At 35.3% G+C, this 20,777-nt stretch overlaps 2 protein-coding genes across 2 annotated transcripts; both read right to left on the bottom strand.

Moving 5' to 3' along the window:
* Nucleotides 1–1,326: 1,326 nt before the first annotated feature.
* LOC103721748 (pentatricopeptide repeat-containing protein At4g01990, mitochondrial-like) lies at nt 1,327–5,581 on the bottom strand. Its single transcript, XM_008812071.5, has 2 exons — nt 5,050–5,581; nt 1,327–2,550 (listed from the first exon to the last, which is right to left on the bottom strand). Exons 1-2 carry the CDS (start codon nt 5,326–5,328, stop codon nt 1,540–1,542), a joined length of 1,290 nt encoding a protein of 429 aa, XP_008810293.3. The 5' UTR covers nt 5,329–5,581; the 3' UTR covers nt 1,327–1,539.
* A 3,848-nt stretch (nt 5,582–9,429) lies between these two features.
* Nucleotides 9,430–20,096, bottom strand: LOC103721749 (aldehyde dehydrogenase 22A1-like). Its single transcript, XM_008812074.5, has 14 exons — nt 19,799–20,096; nt 19,645–19,688; nt 18,727–18,828; nt 17,155–17,282; nt 16,588–16,710; nt 14,675–14,828; nt 13,514–13,617; nt 13,349–13,427; nt 12,580–12,675; nt 12,278–12,415; nt 11,325–11,540; nt 11,051–11,242; nt 9,765–9,908; nt 9,430–9,689 (listed from the first exon to the last, which is right to left on the bottom strand). Exons 1-14 carry the CDS (start codon nt 19,908–19,910, stop codon nt 9,534–9,536), a joined length of 1,788 nt encoding a protein of 595 aa, XP_008810296.1. The 5' UTR covers nt 19,911–20,096; the 3' UTR covers nt 9,430–9,533.
* Nucleotides 20,097–20,777: the final 681 nt, after the last annotated feature.

Below are 20,777 nucleotides of genomic sequence, written 5' to 3'. Positions count from 1 at the left end.
ACTCTCTGCTCATCGTTCTATGATTGATGAAGCACAGAAGAAAAGAGTGCGGAACAAAGTCAAACATTGAATAACCTTGTGATCGTATTAGGACTATTCTTGTGTATCAATAATTTATTTATTTAAGGTATTATGCTGATAACATAGATATTGAGAAATGTTAGTAAATATTTATGTTGCTATTATGATTGTAAATCTATAAACAATTTTATCGTCATTTTGTATTTGGATGAGCAAAATGAAATATTTTTGTTGCTATTAGATTCAAGAACTACTCAATTTGCTATCGTAATATTCCAGGTAACTTGATAATTGTCCAAAAAATAATCATGTTATTTATTATATTATTTAGATTAAAATATAGAACTAATTTATATATTAGTAATGCTTTACAATAACAATTTTTGATAGTATAATAATAATAATAACAACATAATATGGTAGTAAAATATAATTATATTATACTATATTTCAGTAAAATTATATTATTATATCTCAATAATATGTTATAATAATATTATTATAACATAATAATATTATAAAACTGTTATTATACTTTATAATAATTATAAAAAATTATTAATTATTATGTTATGTAGACTAAAATATCACAATAAATAATTTATAAATTAAGAATATTTTATAATAACAATGTTTGATATTAAAGGTAATTAAATAATTAAAAGCACTATGTGATATTTTTTTATTATTTTTTGATACTAAAAAGATTATTTTTAGTTAGATTACCAAACATATGTTAAGTTCCATATCATCTCAAAAATACAGTAACCAAACAACAAAAAGAAAATTATAAAAAATCAACTAGCAAAAGCTCTACTATCCAAAGTTGTGCCAACAAAAACTATACTACCTCCAACATTACCAAACAAGGCCTGTATTGGATATCAATAATAGGCCAAGCTCCAATTGTAACCTGTCATGCTCATTATGAGTTGGGGGTCACTTGATAAGCAACCAAACATTCTAGATTCAAGCCTTGTAAGCTACATCCCCAAGTATTGGGATATAGGTATCTTCCTCTCTCTTGGGCAAAAGAAAGAAAAAAAAAGAAGTCATGATTATAGATATAGTGTAGACATGCTAGAATTCATGGAATTGCTCCAGGACTGGATTAGGTCATACATTAAGCCAGAACTTCAAGCCATCAAAAGAGTTAAGATCAGGCTGGCATTAGCTGCTTTTGCTAGCCGGTTCACAACCCTTACAAACAGCAGATCAATGATACATTATAAGCTAGAGCGCCAACCAGATCCCACGCGCCAAACATCAAATGGCCCCATCACATAGATCAAACTCACCAACTGCTAAAAGAAACCAACTTATGTTACTGTGATGAAACTAATGCCAGAATGCAGAGTAAATTTTTTTTTTTGGGCATTAGATGCTTTAAATATTCCAAAAAGAACTCAATAATACAGATCCTTTTTATTTGAATTAGGATTGGAATCACCTTGAATATTGTGGATGCCTCATATTAAAAAAAAGAAAACATTTCTGAGCCACATGCTTTCCTACAATTCAGGAAACATCATCTGTTTCCACAGTTTTCAACCACCCTTTCTTCACAATAGAATTTGCAAGCTTTGAACATTTCCGAGCCAACTCTAGTTCACGACTCTTCAAATAATGATCTATAAACAGCACAAAAGTGTGCACATCAGACCATTCACCCTTCTGGTCAGCCTTTTCCTGGAGCAGTTTGGCTTCATCCACCATACCCTTTCTTAAGTATGCTTCTATGACTGTGTTCACCAGCCTTATATCATAGTTCACACAGCCAGATTCCCACTCCTCAAAGCATCGCTTCAGTCCATCCATATCATCTAGTTTTCTAAGAGCCTGAAGCATGATGAGATAGTTCGTGTTAGTAGGCCTTGGAACCCTAGCTTTAAACGAATTCCAGACCCTGCTGACCTCTGATAGATTACCAGCGGCAGCATATGAGCTTATAAGCAAACGGAATGGTGACAACTCGTGGCTGCCCAAGACTAATTCAGCCTTCTTGAGGGCAGTCTCAGCTTTCTCAAAAAGGCCAACTGAATTATAGAGTGAAGCCAGATGACAATATGTAAGACAATCTGAGGCACCTCGACTTTCCTCCATTTCCTGTGTAACTCTCTCAACAGAGACCATGTCACTCACTGAGGCATAGCTTTTCATTATGATCCTATATGTGCAACTATCTGGCAGGACATTACTCGCCTTCATTTCTTGGAATAAGATTGGGACCATTTCCAGCTGGCCTAACTTCATATAAAGACTCATTAGGTTGTTATAGATGAGAACATTAGAAGCAAACTTCAGTTCCTTCATTTTCTCCAAGAGGGCAACGGCCCTGTCCGTCATTTTTCCTGAACAGTAACAGTTGAAAAGAGCTCCATAGGTTCGCTGGTTCTTGGCAGGTTCTGGGAGATTTGAAAAATACTCCTCTGCAGATCTTACTCCCTTGACTTTTGATATAAGATCTAAGCGTACTGCATGGTAGCCATTTGGCATTTCCATACTTCTCTTTTCCATCCAATGCATCATCTATCAAGAAGTCGGTCAGAAATAAAAATGTGACCTTAAGAATCATGAAAAATTAAAATAAAAGATGAAAAACTAAAGAAAAAAGGATGGATAGCAATGACAAATCGATACAGGATAGCAATGACAAATCGGAACTAGTTAGCAATGACAAATCGGTACTAGTTTCAATGATAAATATATAGATATATAGATATATAGATATAAGAAATATACTATTTTCAAACAATTTAATATACATGTAGTAGTGGTGGTTCAAAAATTGTTTTGACATTAGAAAAAGGAGCACCTATAAATAAATACGACAACAACATTCTTAAAAAAACAGATAATCAATGATAAAAGAATACTTCCTTGTCAACTTCCCTGAAATCCAAGATTCCTAAAATGGAACAGCAACAGAAGTTGCATAGAACGGGAATCTGTTGATCTTCCCATAAATTTCTTTTTTTTTGTAATATTTGTTTCTAGAAGAAATTATACAAAGCTTGCCCTGCCCAATATGGATTGCATTGCACTCAAAAGATCCTAAAACAATATGGTGATCTTGCATGTCCCAAATATGTGATTTGGCAACTGCAAGTTGTCTATAATTACATTCATATTTCCTTTCACAGCCTAACAAACAAATAGGCAACAAGAAAAGGTTAGATGACAGGCATATGTTAAAAATGTCTCAAAACATAAAAATCACATAAAGATGGGACAACACATAGAACGATAAAAGGCATGTCTCAAGAAACACATATAATGTACTGTCCCAAATGGATTTTACTAATTAAGTGAACAAATCAAGTGAAGAGTAAACTAAGGCAAATTTAAATTCATTCAAAGCGCAGACACCTAAAGCCAACAGGAGTTGGAACAAAGATACATGCAATGGAATGTGAAGTAACATCTAAATTAATTGGAAAATATGTTGTGAGGGGAAAAAAATATATGATGTGCTTAGAAAGCCAACGGATTAAAAATGAAATGCCCTAAGATACTTGGTCCTGGAAGCTAGAGGCCTAAGAGGCAGTCAACAAAATGAAGGCTGAATACAAGAAATTGAAAATCTATAAAAGAGTAAGAAGTAAAAGATTTTCAAAGAGTGAACGAATATAAAGGATGAAGAATGTGGTGTTTGGTGCAGATGATAATACATATGCGAGCCAACAGACATAGCAATGGGGAAAATAAATCACATCAATGCCATGCATGAGGAATGCTTTTTTTGAGAATAATAATAAAACCATGGACAGATGGAGCATATGATAAGGCTCATGCAATGGGGCTAGAAAGGAGGCATACAAAAGGGATGACGGAGGTAGAGACCGTATAAGAGGTTTATTAACCATACAATCACATAGAAGAGTCCTAGCAAGAAAGGAATGCGGCTGCGGAACCAGATGGTATACAAATTGAAGTATGAGGGCTGGTGGAGTCAACCAGGTTGGCTTTACTGATGCTTTTAGAGAGAGAACGAGAGAGAGGTAAAAGTTTGTCTGGAGAATCAGAAAAATCAGAAATGTACCAACTAATAGAACAGAGATATATGAAACATCCATACTTGTAATTATCAGCTGCTGTATAGAGCTACATGAGGGTATCAATCATAGTCTAATTTATTTATTTGTTTACTACTTCACACTATCTACAAAAGGGTAGATTAGTAAAGAGAACATTTTTTGTTTCCATGGCAACTAATGCTTAGCAAGGAAAATATCTTGAGCTTCAACTTCTTGTATATCTGTTCTTCAGATATAAGTAGTTTAGCTTTTGCTTTACTCCCAGAAGTATAGAGTGCTAAGTGAATCATGTTTTACTCTCAGGGAGAGAAGCCACGGTTACCACTTCATATATGATAGCAAAAGTAGCATCCATGAAGCAATCAGGGAATTTTATTCAATACAAAATGACATCTAAAGGGACATGGTTATATTACCATCCTTCTAGTAATTATTAAGTATGTAATCATAATTACAAGTAACAAAATAAACTATTTTACAATTGTTTTAATTTGATAAGCAAGCTAACTTTGACTCACTTCATCCACATTTAAGCAGTAACTTCTTAAACATACAATCCACTTATAAACTACCCACAAATACAGGTTACAAACTCTAAATATGGGATCATCACACTGAAAACTAAATAAGCATGATACAAAAGCACAAACACTTGACTCGGTTCATTATATTGAAGTGATAATGGCCACAGAAATATATGATCTCAGACCTCAAAAAGAACCTTCTTTTAGCCGCCCCAATTCTGAGAGTTATCGAAACAAACTCCAACCAAATGAAAGATAGCTAGAAATTAAAATACTGATGTAGATCATATCGCACTTGTAATCTAACCAAAAATTATCAATACAATTTCGAGCATGCAACACCTATCAAGGTTAAGTTCAAGAATACAAGACGATCTGAGACCAAAAAAGAAGCTTTTTAATCGGATTAAACGATGAAATAATATGGCTGGGAGATGGGGAAGGAGAGAGAGAAGATTTGGCCTCACCTCGAGGGCGTGCTCGTGGCGGCGGTACTTGCGGAGTTCGCGGATGTGCTTCATAAGCTGGAGTGCCGTCATCCTCCACCCTTCCATCTCCCACTGATCCAGCGTCGCCGTCACTCTCCCCTCTGGGGCGCCGCCTAGTGCCGACAGCCGGCGGTACAGCGGCTTCCATTCCGCCTCCTCCCTAGCCGCCTGCGCCTTCATCTCCGACGCCGATGCGGTGGTGAGTCTTCTGAGCACCGCCGGCCACCATGGCGGCGCACGGATCGGGTTCTTCGCCATGGTCCTTGGAGCGAGGTAGGGTTTCTGGGTCGGTCCGGGAGGAGGACGAGGTCGAGAAACCGTACCTCTGGGTCGTTTCGGGAAGGTTGGAAAGGGGGGAGAGAGAGAGGAGCAGGATTTTATTGGAGAGCACTCGCCGGCGTTTGGATTGGCGCTTCGCCGCCCGACTACGGCGAGGATGATAGAAGGGGACCGAGCGGGATTGCTCCAAGATAAATGGACCGGTGGTATCGTGTCAGCCGGAGCTGTCGGACCGGGCCGAGGGTGGGTCGGATCACAGCTTGATCTTATCGTGCGTTGGTTCGGGTCGAGCCAGTTTAGACCAGAGACGTTACCAGATGATCTACCACACTAATGCTTTGCCTTTTTTTTTTTTAAAAAAAAAATCAGATTTATTATACCAATCTATTATACATACATCCACAAAAATTAAAAAATAAAATATTCAAAAAATTAGAGAAAATATCTATCATAGTATTCCATGATGTAGCCCCATGAGATTGGTCATATATGATATCACCTAATCTGCAACACTATTAACTTCATTATAAACATATGTCACCTTGTCAAATATAGATTTGCTTTCGTTCTCCAACAATTCTGTATTAAGGAATGAGAAATGAGATCTATCATGGTGCTTTGCCTTTTCGGATCACCGTCCAAGCCTTTTTTGCTGCAAAGAAAACCAAAGGCAGCTTCTCCTTCTTCTATAGCTTGAAAAGGTTAACCAGATTTGATTCAAACTAGTAAAATGCCCATGCCATGCACATGGACAAACTATCTAAATTATGCTTACTTAGCAAATGCCACATGCAATGCACATGAAAACCCTTTTTCTATAATGATTATAATAAAATTTATATGTTCAAAATTGGTACACAACAATTCTTGATGCTCATCTTATTATGATACAATGTGAAGAATGATTTTGCAAAACACAAAATATTACTTACCAAGGGATCCTTAATATGGGGTATACTAAACAAATCACATCGCTTAAAATTGCTAATCATGAGTTGGTAATATGCAGTGTTTACTTGTGTGGTAAGATACTAAAGAGGTCCCAAAATCATAAAATTGAAGATTTCTATCCTGAGAAAAAAAAATTAAATTCATTTTTTCCTCTCTTTGATACTTTCAGATTTTGCATTTTGAACTTTCAATTGTTAATAGTCAAAGACTTGCTCAAAAATCTCAGATTTTAAAATATAATTTTTTTTAACTTCATGAAGAAAATGAAATAATAACTTTTAAATCTGAAAATCTCCAAATGCAACCTTGGCATTTTCCAGAAGAAAAAGAATTTAACCGTTTGCAACCTTGGCATTTTCCAGAAGAAAAGAATTTAACCGTTTTCTTCTCAAAACAGGCTGCAAAAAGCTGTTTGCCGATACAGGGGATGCTTTTCTTGCAAAAAGCAAAACAGACATGCTAGGGATATTTGTAAAGTTATTGCATTACTAAATGGTGGCTTTTTCAATAGAAAGTTATTTCTTCTGCCAGTGATGTTAGCCTTTTTTTGAATTCTTCTTTCTGAATATAAGGCTGAAAATGGGTAGAATACAGATATATCAATATTCATATCAATATATCAATATTTATATCAATATATCCATATTCATATCAATATAAATGCATATATGAATATTAAACAGATACCCAAATTATTATCCATGTTTGTTCTAAAAGGATAGCGATACAAATCAGATGTTAAACATATTCATATGGATGCAAGTTGAATATAAATTGATCCATATTTTCTCTATCCAAATGCAAATATAAATTCGTTATTGTTCAAATATAAAATGAACTTTAAGCATAATTAATATAAAAGATGTAAACAGAATCTACCATCGAGATCATATGTGATGCACAACAAACAAGTAACAACCTAAAGTGTAGTTATTAAACTTGCACGGAAATCGATTTGGCCAAGGATCTCGATCATTAATTTGGCATAAATTTTGTATTTAAAATATATTAAAACTATAAATTATTTAAACAAAATATACTATAGAAGTATTAAAAATTTATACATATGATACCACTACTACTCTTTAACTACAACAAAAATAAAAAATCTTGAATTATCTATTTTTTAAAAAACATGTAAGGAAAATATTATACGCAAATATAAGAATATATTGATATTTTTATATATTTTAAACAAAAAGGTTTCAATTCCTCTACATGTGGTATATAAATGGTTTTTAGGTGTTTTTTACTGGATATCTAGATATGGATGTGGAAAAATTTAAAATCTAGCCCTGTATCCAGCAAAATTTTTAAGCATGTAACCAACAAAATTTTTAAGCATGTAATTGGATCAGATACCTAGTACAATTGATAGATAGCTAATTATTAAGATTGTGTAATTATAATTACAATACTATAGATATAGCTAGTATTACTCTTTGTGTACAATTCTTATTTATGCGAGCTGCTTGGGTATAATTCTTATTCATATGAGCTAATTAATTCAATAAGAGTATAAGATTTTGATCAAATTAGGGAGGATAGTTTAGACATTTCCACAAGTACGATCAAAATCAGAACTTGTTTTTTTAAGTACTAAAGATTTAAATCCTAATTATAGTGAATCTCTCTAGAAAAATGGGACACTTGACAATGAATCTCTCTAAGAAAAAATGGACACTTATCAAATGCCTGCTCATAGTTTCTCATGCCATCTAGTACTAACTCAATAATCAACCATCTTACATTAATATATATAGCACATAGTTGCGAGAGCCTCGTATACTAGGATAGATATATATATATATATATATATATATATATATATATATATATATATATATATATATATATATATATATATGTATGTATGTATGTATGCGCTATTTTTGTATTTCAAATCTTTGACGCTCAGTATCACAATGAAGCAATTGCACCAAGGCCCGCCCTCTATGAGTCATCTAACATGTATCACACTAATTTTTAGGTTAGACCAATAATCATGCAACATATAGAATATCTTGTATGTGCAAAGTAGGCGTCCCCTAGCATTTATCCAGGTACTGAAGCTCTTCGTCGTACTGAGTACCTTCATCCAACTTGCATGCGATGACATGAGGAACAAATTGCGCACAGGGGAATGGGGATGCTTCAATGTAATCTTTTGCACAACAAGGTAATTTGGCATGCTCCAAATCCAAGCATCTAAATTTTTAACTCCATAAGTCATGGACAGGACTGCAATTTAGCGTCAACTTAGTGCAGTTCGGATGTTATTAGCACTGTACACAACAGCTTACGTAAGATTCAATGAAGTACAAAGCCAAAGATCTTTGAAATTTTAATTATTTTTAGTTAATCTTATTTGAACATTACTCTCCCATAACATCTGTAAAATGCTGTCACCCTGTCATAACAAGGTATGACTGCTTATCACAGCAATAACTTTTAAAGAACACTACACAACATTTTTTTCATCTAAGCATTATTATCTAGAAATTGTAATAAAAAAATAGAGGTGGTGGAAAAACTTGAAATATTGCAAACGTCAGATAGTTATTGTTCCATCACTATTAAGTGCCACTCTGACAGTGATTGCTAAGATATATTTTATGCAACATTCCAAACGCTTGGAGTATAATAGACCAAAACCTACCATTATATCCAATGTGCACAAAGAATTGGATGATTTCAGTGATCCCATTTTTTCTACAGATGACATGCTGTGCGACTAAACAATAGCACAGAACGATGCGAATCGACCAATGCGTCTGTCAACTGATTGGTCACAGATGAGTCGGATTTTCCTCTTCACCCAAACCAAATGACCAAATTATCCAACTTCTGAGAATGATGTTCACCTTAACCAGAGATGCAAGCAAGTGCAGATTGATCTTACAAAATAACAAATAATCTAATAAGGTTAAGGTTTCAACCGTCTGGAAGAATGGTATCCAAAATTAGCCATCCCTTTCCCATTCAGCTCAAGATGATGAACCTATATGAGATCTTGGTGTTAGTTAGAAACGTGACAGGTTCTGGTACTCGATCAGAAAGCAATGCAACATATTGGTGCAAGTCAAGGTGAAAGTCAACAACATCTACCTCAAAACAGGCCAAAAAAGATGTTCAAAGCTCAGCAGAGGCAGTGCATTTAAAGATTAAAAGATCTTTTAAAAACAAATCCATAAAATAAGTAGAAGCAAATCATACAAATTTCATTGATCTTCTCACTGCTCTTTCTTCAGAGTCTTAGAAGTATAGTTCTGCACTGAAAGGATCTTCAACACATTGACCAATGCCCGCAGCCTGTCCCATATATTCAAGTCATAAAGAGCTTCAACAAGTGATTCCTGAAACTCGAAGCTGTTCTCCGCAACAGGGTACTGTCAAACAAGTTAGAAGTGCATTAGTAAAATGCACACCATGCCTAGTTTGCGGCAAGTTTTCTAATTGCATACCTGGATGGGCTTTGGGATCTTTGTTTTAATGTATGGCCACCATCTATCCTCAACTACTGACTTGACAAGACAGCAAGCTCGCAAACCTTCCACACCTGCAAATCTTCCAAATCCACTGTGCTTTACACCACCGAAGGGCAGAGACTGCATTGAAGAGGGGAAAAAAAAGTAATCAGCCAGTGGTGTTGACTGCTAGATCGTATGAGGGTAATGGAGGGAAATTAAACTCGATTTTACAGCCATGTAAGATCATTAACTGGCCTAGACCTATGGGTAAAGGACAATATCTCACTTCCACACAAACTATGGACCAAACACTCATTCAGGGGAAACCAAATATGATACTCTTAACACTGTTACTAAGGCCAAATCATTTTGCTGATTCATCAACCACTTGCCACTGACATATTTATAGGGGAAATTTTAGTATGCAATGTATCTATAGAGCTTTCATGGAAACCCATATAAAGAGACTCATGGTTAAATCGGATGTCCTACAAATGCATTTTCTGAGGCCAACAGCGCACATCTACATGAACAACCCAGGATTGCCACAGCCATAGGCCACCAACCTACTGATTATGCATGAACAGTTCATGCAACTTGATAAAATATATACAATGTAGACAGCAGAAATAATATAATACTTATTTGCTCCAGGTTGGTTCAAAAAATCTGATGGAAGTTGAAATTCCCTGTATCCAAGCAATGGCATATACAGAATAACAAACATTAAACCAAACATGATCAATACTACTACCTTCTGATAACACAAGATATTTAAAGTAAGAGCGGAAAAACAACATTTATAATGGGTTCTTACCTTGCAAAATTACTGATTCTTAAAAGAAATATTTGAATTGAGCAATATTCTGCAGAATAATATAAGCTAAACTACAATACCATGTACATAACATTAATTTGTTCTGTTTTGCACAATTTTTTAACTTTTTGATAAACCACAACTTATATTACTAAAAATTTAATAGCAGAAAGACAAGGACAGCCACATTAAATGGAGCAAAAGCATGCAAAGAAGCTCATTCCACAAAAAAATAAAAAAAGAAAAAGCAACACATCAGAGGTGATACTTAATAGAAATAATTGGTGAATAAGAGGACCGCATTGCTGACCCCAGACAGTGATGACAAGCCTTAATTTATTAGAAGAAAATTTTACCATGCTTACTTATAGGTGAATATAGCTGTGAATGGATCACTAGATTTCAGGTTTGAATCTAGCTCAGGAAACAAGAGCAAACATAACAGACTGCATCTTTCAATTACCTGACACATATATGTTGATGCAAAATCATTGATTGCTGCAACTCCACAATGCAGCTGGGAAGCTATTTCAATGGCACGTTTCTGGTTGCCAGAAAACACAGCACAACCAAGTCCATATTTCGAGTCGTTTGCAAGTCTAATAGCCTCTTCATCAGAACTGAATTTCATAACTGGGATGATTGGTCCAAAAGCCTACAGATCAATCAAATATGATTATACAAAGAACATCACATGGAAAAAGTAATTTTTAAAAGCTTGAAAATTTTCCAGCTACCTCCTCTTGCATCAATTGCATGGAGTGATCAACATTCACCAGAACAGTTGGAGGAAAGAACTGATAAACTGCATCTTCTCCCAAATTGCCAAATCTTCCCCTACCGACAATTTCAGCTCCTTTCTCCAGCGCATCATTCACGAGATTTTGAAGTTTTTCAGCATGTTCTTGCATACATATTGCACCCATATCATATTTGCCAGCTAGTGGTGGACCCTACACACACAAGATGGTCATTTAAAAATGAGATTCAATTTTATTTTAGATTCAGCATTTCATTTGACAAACAAGCACAGCTTAATTCAACCAGCCACAGATATAACACGGTCTAGAAATGTGTAGAGACACAGAAGACATTACACGGAAAAGCATTGGCTCATTTAAGTATTTATCCCAGGAACCTTATGTGCTTATCGTAAATGAAGGCAGGTAAATCCAACAAATCCCATTTTGAAGCCACAAAAAAATGGTTACAATCTTGTTGTCACATGAATATGACATAAAGTTACTTGGTGACAATTTATGCATTTGCAACTCATTATCTACCAGTATGAAGATCTGCAAAAAGAGGAAAATAAAAGAACATAAAGCTAATTCAAATTGAAATTCACTGAAATCAATTAAAATCAGTCAAGTAGCTGGAAACAAGCTTTCAATCCCCTCATATCATTAACTTCTTCAACAACCACTCCACAACCAAACCAATGTACAATATTTTTGTGGTAAAGTACTGTTGTATGAAGGTGGGTGTTATTAGAACGCATGAACAAGCACATAGACTGCCTAACAGTCATCTGTCTCAAGAATATTGTGAATAAATATATTGATGTCTTCAATTATTGACTTACATTTCATATTAGTATAAGTGCTTTGACTTGCAGTACTACAGGACATATTTAGAACTTATGATGTAGTACATTTTAACATCAGCTAAGCTAAATGGATCTACTTACAACAGAAATCGATTTTACAAGTTTGACTATTTGAGCAACAAAAGTAGAATAGATGTCTGTGTGGACATAGAATCTTTCAGCACCAGCACAGTTCTGTCCACTGGATTGAAGAGCACCTCTAATTGCAACTTGCACCACCTGCAAATGGAGAAAAAATATTCAAGCAACAGATCAGTGGCACTCGTCAAAGGATGCTTCACATAACAAAATGTAATACAGTTTTTATTTTAAAAGAGAAGAAATCCAATAGAATACACCCGATATAAAACAGTACAATTAATACAAGAAAGAAACATCAATACATGAGGCACATCTACATCCTCGCACACAATGAATGCATCTTTTCCTCCAAGCTCCAAGGTAACAGGTATCAAGGTCTCTGCAGCCTTTTGCATGATCTGTAATATATGAAAAAACAAATATGAAAATCCAGCAAATAAAGACATAATAGGAAAAGTACAGTAAACAAATCGACAGTACATAATCATGACCACTCATGCTGTTCCACAGCCCTTAACCTATTGAGCCCAAACCACTATATATAGGTTACATAATGAGATTTACACCTTTTTTTAAAAAAAAAAAAAATCCTACATTTTTTGTTGTTAAAATATCTTATAACCCTTCTACAAGGGATCCTTAAACAAGAGATACTACCAAAACAAGGTTTTGTACCCTTGAAATTCTTCTCCTCTTTTATCCAGCCCAGAACTGGATAAGTTCGCTGGTTCTGAAACTAAGGGGAAAAGAAAGGGAATCAAATACTTGTAAAGATGTAGTCTGATACCCTCAACTTAAAACTCCACTGTTTGTCAATTAGCATAACTTGTAAATGTTTGGCTACAGAAAATAGAACTCTGAAGTCAGTTATTATTGAGAACTGCAACAGAATGTGAGAATGGCATTTCCTTATTATCAGAAAATACTGATCACAACTGAACATATAAAAACTGTGGGCGCCCCAAAATAAACTTTAAGGAAGCTTTGGCTAACTCAATAACTCAGAAAACATCAGATAATTTAAAAACATTAACAACCAGGCAACTAGCTAGGATATCATGTAGGCAATACCATCTTGCCCACTCCAGGTGACCCAACAAAAATGATCTTGTCAACTGAAGATACAAGAGCCTGTCCTGTTTCTGCAAATCTGCCAAGGAAAAACTAAATTATCAAAAACAATTTCCTAAAAAATCGATTGCAGCACAAACATGAATTCTGAAAGTCCATGTATACCCTGTTAATATGTGAACCAAATTATCTGGTGCTCCTACAGCAGCAAGAGCTGCTTGGATAATTCGAAAATAAAAGCATCCAGACCAACTTGCATGCTCTGAAACCTATTAAAAGAATGCCATTCAGTCAGATAAGAGGTCATGAACAAAAATTACTAAGGAATGATACTTAGGGGTGATAGAACTCCAACTAGGTATATCATTATATTTCTGCAACAGAGACCATCAATGATGGTGGTATTAGCGTTCCAGATTCGAATGCCTACTTTTTGGGATATGCATCAAACAAATGAAATTTATGATAAACATATTTTAGATCTCCGCTTCAATATGGTCATTGAAATAGAGACAATAAAACTAACAATGAATATGCCATCTGCATTTAAATTTCTGCATGAGCAGGGACTGGACTTGATTTGGAACATTCGCAATTCTGAAATATGCTATCAGGTTTCTGACTCAAAGATAAAACAGCAGTAACAAACCTAGGCATGCAGAAACTGAAATTAAACACAAATTTGTCTATATCCAATACAAAGATCAACCAGAGCACTGAAGGTAGGGTCTTTTTCCTAACTCAAGGTCATCAAAGGAAGAAGCATGTTGCAAAAGCCTGGCCAAACTAATCTTTTAATCTGAGAAAAAAGCCCCAAGCCAAGCCAATTTTCTCTGCTTTGTGTATATTATTAGCTGTCCAAGGTGCAGCATGATGACACCTACTCTCAATTATCTCAGATGCTCCAGCACTGTATTTAAATATGGTATATTTCCCATTAAAAAAATGGTACTGTACAATGTACACCTTTGGTGCTTGCTTCTTAAATTTAGAATTCATAGATAGGTTATTTTTAACACATATTCCTGTGACATGGTCCAGGATTTCAGATAAACTGGTTTCTGAACTTCCATATGCCACATGCTCCTTCAAGAACAAATCAATCAGAGATCTTGCATAGCACATTTCATTTCATGAGTCCAGCAGCAGAATAATAGTTAAAAACAGATAAAGTAGGCTAATTTCCCAAGGTAAAGCATGCTTCCAGCATAAGTGCAAAATGAGAAACAAAAGATAATACCTAGAAATTTCCTTTATTATGCAGAAGTTCCATGAGTAACTAACTTAAATCAGGGGGAAAACCAAATCCTAATTGAAGTAAGATACCTTTATAACTGCAGCATTTCCTGAAAAGACTGCAGCTAGCATTGGGTTGAAAACATTGTGGAAGGGATAATTCCAGGAAACAATTGCCCCGATCACTCCTAGAGGGTAAAATTCCACCTTTGCTCTCTTGTGTAACATCGATCTTCCAGAAGATCTGCACGGCACAGAAGTTTGAAATAAAACTTAAAAATTTCCTAAATTCAAATACATTTACTTATTCTGCTAATTCAAGAACCCATTTTGCTTCTTAGAATGGAGAAAACAACTATCGTTATCTTGGCATCTAGAATCTTATCTTCATGATGCCACCCTCGATGAACTGTTGTGACACTCCATACAAGCAACAAAGAAAAGGTGGATATGCATGTGCATGTGCAGATGTGGATACAAAACATAAGCAAATGTACTTTTTCCTTTCTTTCATTTGCCTGTGTATATTCGCCCATGTCATTGCACAGATCTAGCATTTCCCAAGAAGCCAAGCAGAAACTAGGCGAAAATAGAAGCACAAACTCAAAGATGACGAATTACACGTATATTTTTAGCACATTATGCAATGTATAATCTTTCCTGTAGGTGGTACTGCAAGAAAATGCACACTTACTTTGAGTACAGGGGTTGAAGATTAACATCCAAAATCAAAGCTGCGAAATTATTTTCTTATTCAGACATTAACTGCCATCAGGAGTAGTACATGGCTGTAACACTAAAAGTTTAGAAAAGGGCTTTGCTACTTGTATTGGAGATGGCATCTATATTATATAAATCTAGTATCAGCCCCAATATGTATCAGCAACAGATGCAGTCCTAGTGGTGGATAGGAAGAACCACTGTTAGCACTAGTGTATCTATATCAAATATATCGTAGAAATCCACAATAGTTAGCTGGACATGCCATTATCACACATACTGCCATCTTTTTTCTTTTCATTTTCCCAGAAAACATATATATGGTAGTAAAGAATGTGCAATCTCTACTCCACCTGAAGGTTTACACAATTGTAAAGAAATGCACTAGTGCCATGTTAATTTTTGAGGCAACACAAATATTTCTCCATTTGAATGAAACTTCAAGGAAAAGTGAGTGTTTATCTGGTATATGTCTATGTCTGTACATGCATAGATTTAGTTAATGTAAGCACTAAACTTAGGTTTCCTTCTAGTGCAACAATAGCTTGTTATATGTAGGGACAAGGCTAGGTCACCCCATCAATTCTTGAATACCTAAATCCTTCCTTTCCTTTTTTATTCGACCTTTGTCTTTTACCAGCAAAGTCATCTCATCTACTGTGAAGCATGGTGGACTGTTTGGGGAGAGAGAAACAGCAGAATCTTAGAGATGTAGAAAATAAGGGAAGCCATCTTAGAAGATTCAAGCAGAATCGTGGTTTTATAGTCTTCTCATCAGGAGATTGGGCATTTCTCAAGTAAGTTCACAACAGATAGATAAGTATGCTTTCAGTCCCCTCCATTCAATCTTGTTAAAAGATCAATCTGCAGTCCATTCTTTAGTATTCTCTGAGCAAATCTTCATGATGCCAAACAGAAAGATTATACGGATTAGGCCGTATTCATTTGGTTTTTATTCTCCAAGAATTTTAAAGTGTTGTGTTGGCTTTAGCCTATAGCCACTTTGAAAAATTACTCAACATGGTGACATATGGATCATAATTTAATTTCAAGCCAGTAATTTTGTGGAAAAGAAGAAAAAGCGCAACTATGAAGTCACAAGACAGGTTTTTAGAACTTAAAGAATAAAGAGAAATTACTTAATGCAAAATTGAATTTGATGATGTTAATTGTCACATGAACTGATGCAGATAATGCATCAAGTTAGTAAGGATTGAAGCAGATAACTACCAACAAAAATTCTAAATAAGCACTTTGAATTGTAACCATATTTTACACTGAACCTGTATTCAGGCTTTAGCCACTTCTCGCCCTCTGCTAAAAGCCAAGTAATCTTCTCACATGTTGTCATAATCTCTCCCAATGAAGCATCAACCATTGTTTTTCCTGTATCCCGAGAAGATATCCTATATAACATAAAGAATCAGATTTCTGCATCTTTGATATAAGATTCCTTGGCATGGGCATAAAACACACACGAGAGAGAGAGAGAGAGAGAGAGAGAGAGAGAAATAAAGGTTTAATGTATTAATTTGCAAGCTAAAGATGGCATTCATAATCCAGATTGAATATCCAAGAAGGCTATGGTATTGAGAAGAGAACAGTTGGCATAGAGATCCAATAGAATTGTTGGAGCGCATGCAGAAAAAAAGGAAAAATCTTCCTGCAGTCTCAATTATTTTGGAAACAATCAAGTGTTGAAATCCTTGAAAACATCTATACTTCTCTTTAAAGAAGACTACTGCTACCTTAAGGCTGGATATACCATCTGTCACAGCCCATGCATTTGATCTACACATTCAAAATCAAACCACAACAAAAAGAGTTCTGCAGGTAGCTATAGTCCTTACTCGCATATAAGCTCCTGGTGCTCAATGATGTATTTCAGAAGGATTCGCAGAAACTGACGTCTTTGCTTGAAGCTACTCTTTGCCCATATCTTTTGTGCTGCTCTAGCTTGTGCCACATGCTCCTTAACCTAATCAAACAGATTTCAACCACACTTGGCACTTTTGAACAATAAAAGTTGAGCAAAATATTCAAGAATCAAGGAAAAGGGTGACTGCAAATCCAAAAGAAATAATATTTTAAGGAAACAGCAAGAGAACTGGGTACGATATTCAGTAGATACATAGCAGATATTAGCTACGTATATTTCAATGACTATTCCAGTTGCAATCATTAGGCTCATCCATTTTCACATCAGAATAACGCACTACATATTGGATGATTGATCGCATATCCATGATATATATGTTATTGGTATCATCATATCAGGCCAATGGACATTTCCTTAACACCTTCAATGAAAAACATATAGTTGTTCAAAACATAAGATTTACTAAAAGAAGCATCCCAAAAAATTGTCAGCAAAAGAAAGTGCTAATACTGAAAGTTTGAGCTAATGTGGCTGGAGAAATAGAGTGATAACCATCACAATGCAACTCCAGTTTGGTGGGTTGTACCTATGCCGAAGATAGTACTGCTTGAATAATGGTTAGCTCTTAACCAATTTACTAATGTGTCTACACTATATACAACCTTGATTATCGTCAATCCAAAATGCTTTCTCTGATGGAGAATAAACAGAAATGATAAGCCTCTAATCCCATCTTATATGATGGGCATATTAAAGTAAAAGGTCTCAATAACATAGCTGCAGAACTGCAAAAGAATTCCAGTAATCATTAGTTCCCTTATTCGATATAACCCCCACCCAGGGAAACATGTTCCAAGTCATCCTTATGTAATTAGATGACCTTAACAAGGTCAAATTCTAATAGACATAAAAAATCTTCTCATCCTATGTATCCTGCTGCAACACTAATATAATTTCTCTTCCCCCTTTATCAGTTACAGTACCATGGCAATCAAACATTTGATAAGAATAGTTACACAAAATCTGTGCCATAGTGTGCTTTTTGATTCATGAAAAACCATGAAATTGATAAACGACAATCTGATTTGCCACCTAAAAGAGAATATAAAAATAGCGAAAACCCAATACACGACCCAAGATAGTGGAATGCTTATAGGTGAAGAAGGTAACAGTGCATTTTATTCTCAATTGAGAATTTTTACAAGATAAAACAGAACACAATTCCAAATGAGAAATGAAGAAAAAAAAAGAATTGGTTTTGGAAAAAAAGGTTGGGTTCAATCCAAGCAACATACAGGCAACTTTTCCCTTCCATGGATTAATTATGTCCTACAGTGGATTGAAATGAAGAAATCAAATCTATCTATGAGCTTAAATGAGGATTAATTCCATGATATAGTTGATTTTCTTGTGATGGAGATTTTGCAAAGTCTTTCTGATTCTCTTTCCAAATGTCCATTCAAATTACAAGTATGGCGTAGAAAGTAAAGCTCATTAAATCAAGTTATGAATATCAATTAATGAAAAAATCACCATCACGAACCTCATCAAGTGTCAGTGCCGGAAAATACCCCAGGTACTTCATTGTTGCCGGCTCATAGCATTGAACCTTGTCAGTCTGTGCCATTTTCCCCTTCCGTGGTATCTACAACAAATCAAATAAAAAATATAAAAAAAAAATTGACACTCAGTTAACCCACCGACAGGCAGGGAGAATAATGAAACAAGAAGAAAGAGAAAACAACAAGAGCACACAATATTTATGTGGTTCAATCTATTGACCTATGTCCACAAGCAGAGACGATACAAAAATTTCACTATAGATAACTAAAGATTACAAAGTACAAGATTTCCTCACAAATTCTAGCCCCCAATACACCTGATTTCTAGAACACTCAATTGCTCTCTTCTTTTAGGGTTACAAAATAGATATATAATATGTGGAGTCGAATGGGTGTCCTGCAATAATCAAGTTAGTCCGGCCTGCAGAGCCATAATCAACACGATGCATCACCACTTTCCAAATAGAGAACACAACAATACAACCAAGGAACATTAGGAGACCAAACACATGAAATTTACAAGAAACAATAGATTCACATACTTAGAAACTGTTAAATTCCAGTAATATCAAAGCGATCAAAATCCTAAACATGCAAAGGGAATCAACCCCAGTCAACAACAATCTTATACTCCCGATCATAATTTTCTGGCAAAGAACCAGCTAATAGCCACATTGTCACCTTTTCTAGTTTAATCTCGTTTCCTCCTTCGGTGAGAGCCCAAATCAGTTCAGATCCTCATCTATTTACAATCCGATGTTTCCATTTTTAGTCAAAGAGCACAGAAACTTCGAAACTACAAGAATGCTATAAGAACAGCCAAATCAACCAAACAGAGATGCGATCAAAGCAAGAAACCCTGGAAACAAAACAATCAAGCAGCACCAGGGGCTACTCACATAAATGTAGCTGTTATCCTTGGTCTGGCTCCTATCTTCCAACACTGCCACGAATTCGAGCTCGTTAACCCTCAAAAATTCCCCAAAAAGGACCAAGAAATCAACAAAAAGACACAAAAAGAGCAGAGCAGCGACAAGATCAGTTTCGGAGTACCATCGGAGGCGTCGACTTCGATGGAGGGGACGCTGGGGGGGATGAGCATGAGCAAGAACCTGCAGACTGCGAAGACAAACCCGAGGACGAGTAATGGCCACCAGAACCCCATCGCCGGAGCTCGGAGGAGAGCAGCGGAGCTCGGGAATCTGGATAGAAGTTTTTTTTATAAAAAAAGGCTTGGCTTTGAGGGGTTGCCGGGAAATCGAGGAAAGAATATTAAAAAGAGGAGCATTGGAAAAGCGATCCACGCGTCGTTGTCCTCGTTTGTTCTTGTCTTATTCTAGTCTCCTGCTTCGAAGGCTACTCGAATAGATTTTATTAAAAAGATTGAAGACACCCGACAGTCCAATAGGTGGGGGCATCTAGAAGATTTCCATCTTAACACATTAGCAACCCGTTAAATCCACGTTACCAATTTTCTTTTTTTTAATTTTTTGAAAAAAAAACATTCTGTTATTTTAGCTATGATCCTATTTTTTATTTCTTTTTAGAAAGAAAATTATTTTATTATTTTTTTCTATTTTATCGTCAATGCCCAGTTATTATGAGTGGCAATTCGATTGGGGCAGGTCAGATACGAATAGGGTTGGATGTAGATCAAAACAAAAATTCGTAAACTCGAACTCGACTTATTTTTTAAACAGGTCCAAATTTTAGATCTAAATTTATCTTGTTTATTAAACAAATAATCCGACATAACCTACATAACTCATTTATTAAACAGGTCAAGTATAGTTAAATAGGTTAAATAGATTTTTAATGGATTAAATAGTTTTAAATAGGTTAAATAGGTTAAGTGAATCAGGTTAAATATGTTAGAAATAGATTAAGCAGGTTTCAAACAGGTTAAATATATTTTAAGCAGGTTAAATGAATCGAGTTATAACTAGACTCAATTATTAAATAGGTCAAAATAGATTAAATAGATCAAAGGTCTAAACCTAAACCAAACTTGTTTAATAAAGAGGTTTAAATG

This window comes from Phoenix dactylifera, chromosome 10 (genome assembly GCF_051530095.1).
Source record: "Phoenix dactylifera cultivar Ajwa chromosome 10, Ajwa_hap1_PhDact_Kaust_v1.1, whole genome shotgun sequence".
In the NCBI taxonomy this organism is placed as follows: Eukaryota; Viridiplantae; Streptophyta; class Magnoliopsida; order Arecales; family Arecaceae; genus Phoenix; species Phoenix dactylifera.
This window is presented reverse-complemented; position numbering and strand designations above follow the sequence as displayed.

Coding starts and splice junctions, on each gene's coding strand:
- LOC103721748 (XM_008812071.5), bottom strand. CDS start 5,328: ATGGCGAAGAACCCGATCCGTGCGCCGCCATGGTGGCCGGCGGTGCTC. Junction 2,551..5,049: donor GCCACGAGCACGCCCTCGAG/GTGAGGCCAAAT, acceptor ACTTCTTGATAG/ATGATGCATTGGATGGAAAA.
- LOC103721749 (XM_008812074.5), bottom strand. CDS start 19,910: ATGGGGTTCTGGTGGCCATTACTCGTCCTCGGGTTTGTCTTCGCAGTC. Junction 11,243..11,324: donor TGCAATTGATGCAAGAGGAG/GTAGCTGGAAAA, acceptor ATTGATCTGTAG/GCTTTTGGACCAATCATCCC. Junction 9,909..11,050: donor CATCAACATATATGTGTCAG/GTAATTGAAAGA, acceptor TCTTCAATGCAG/TCTCTGCCCTTCGGTGGTGT.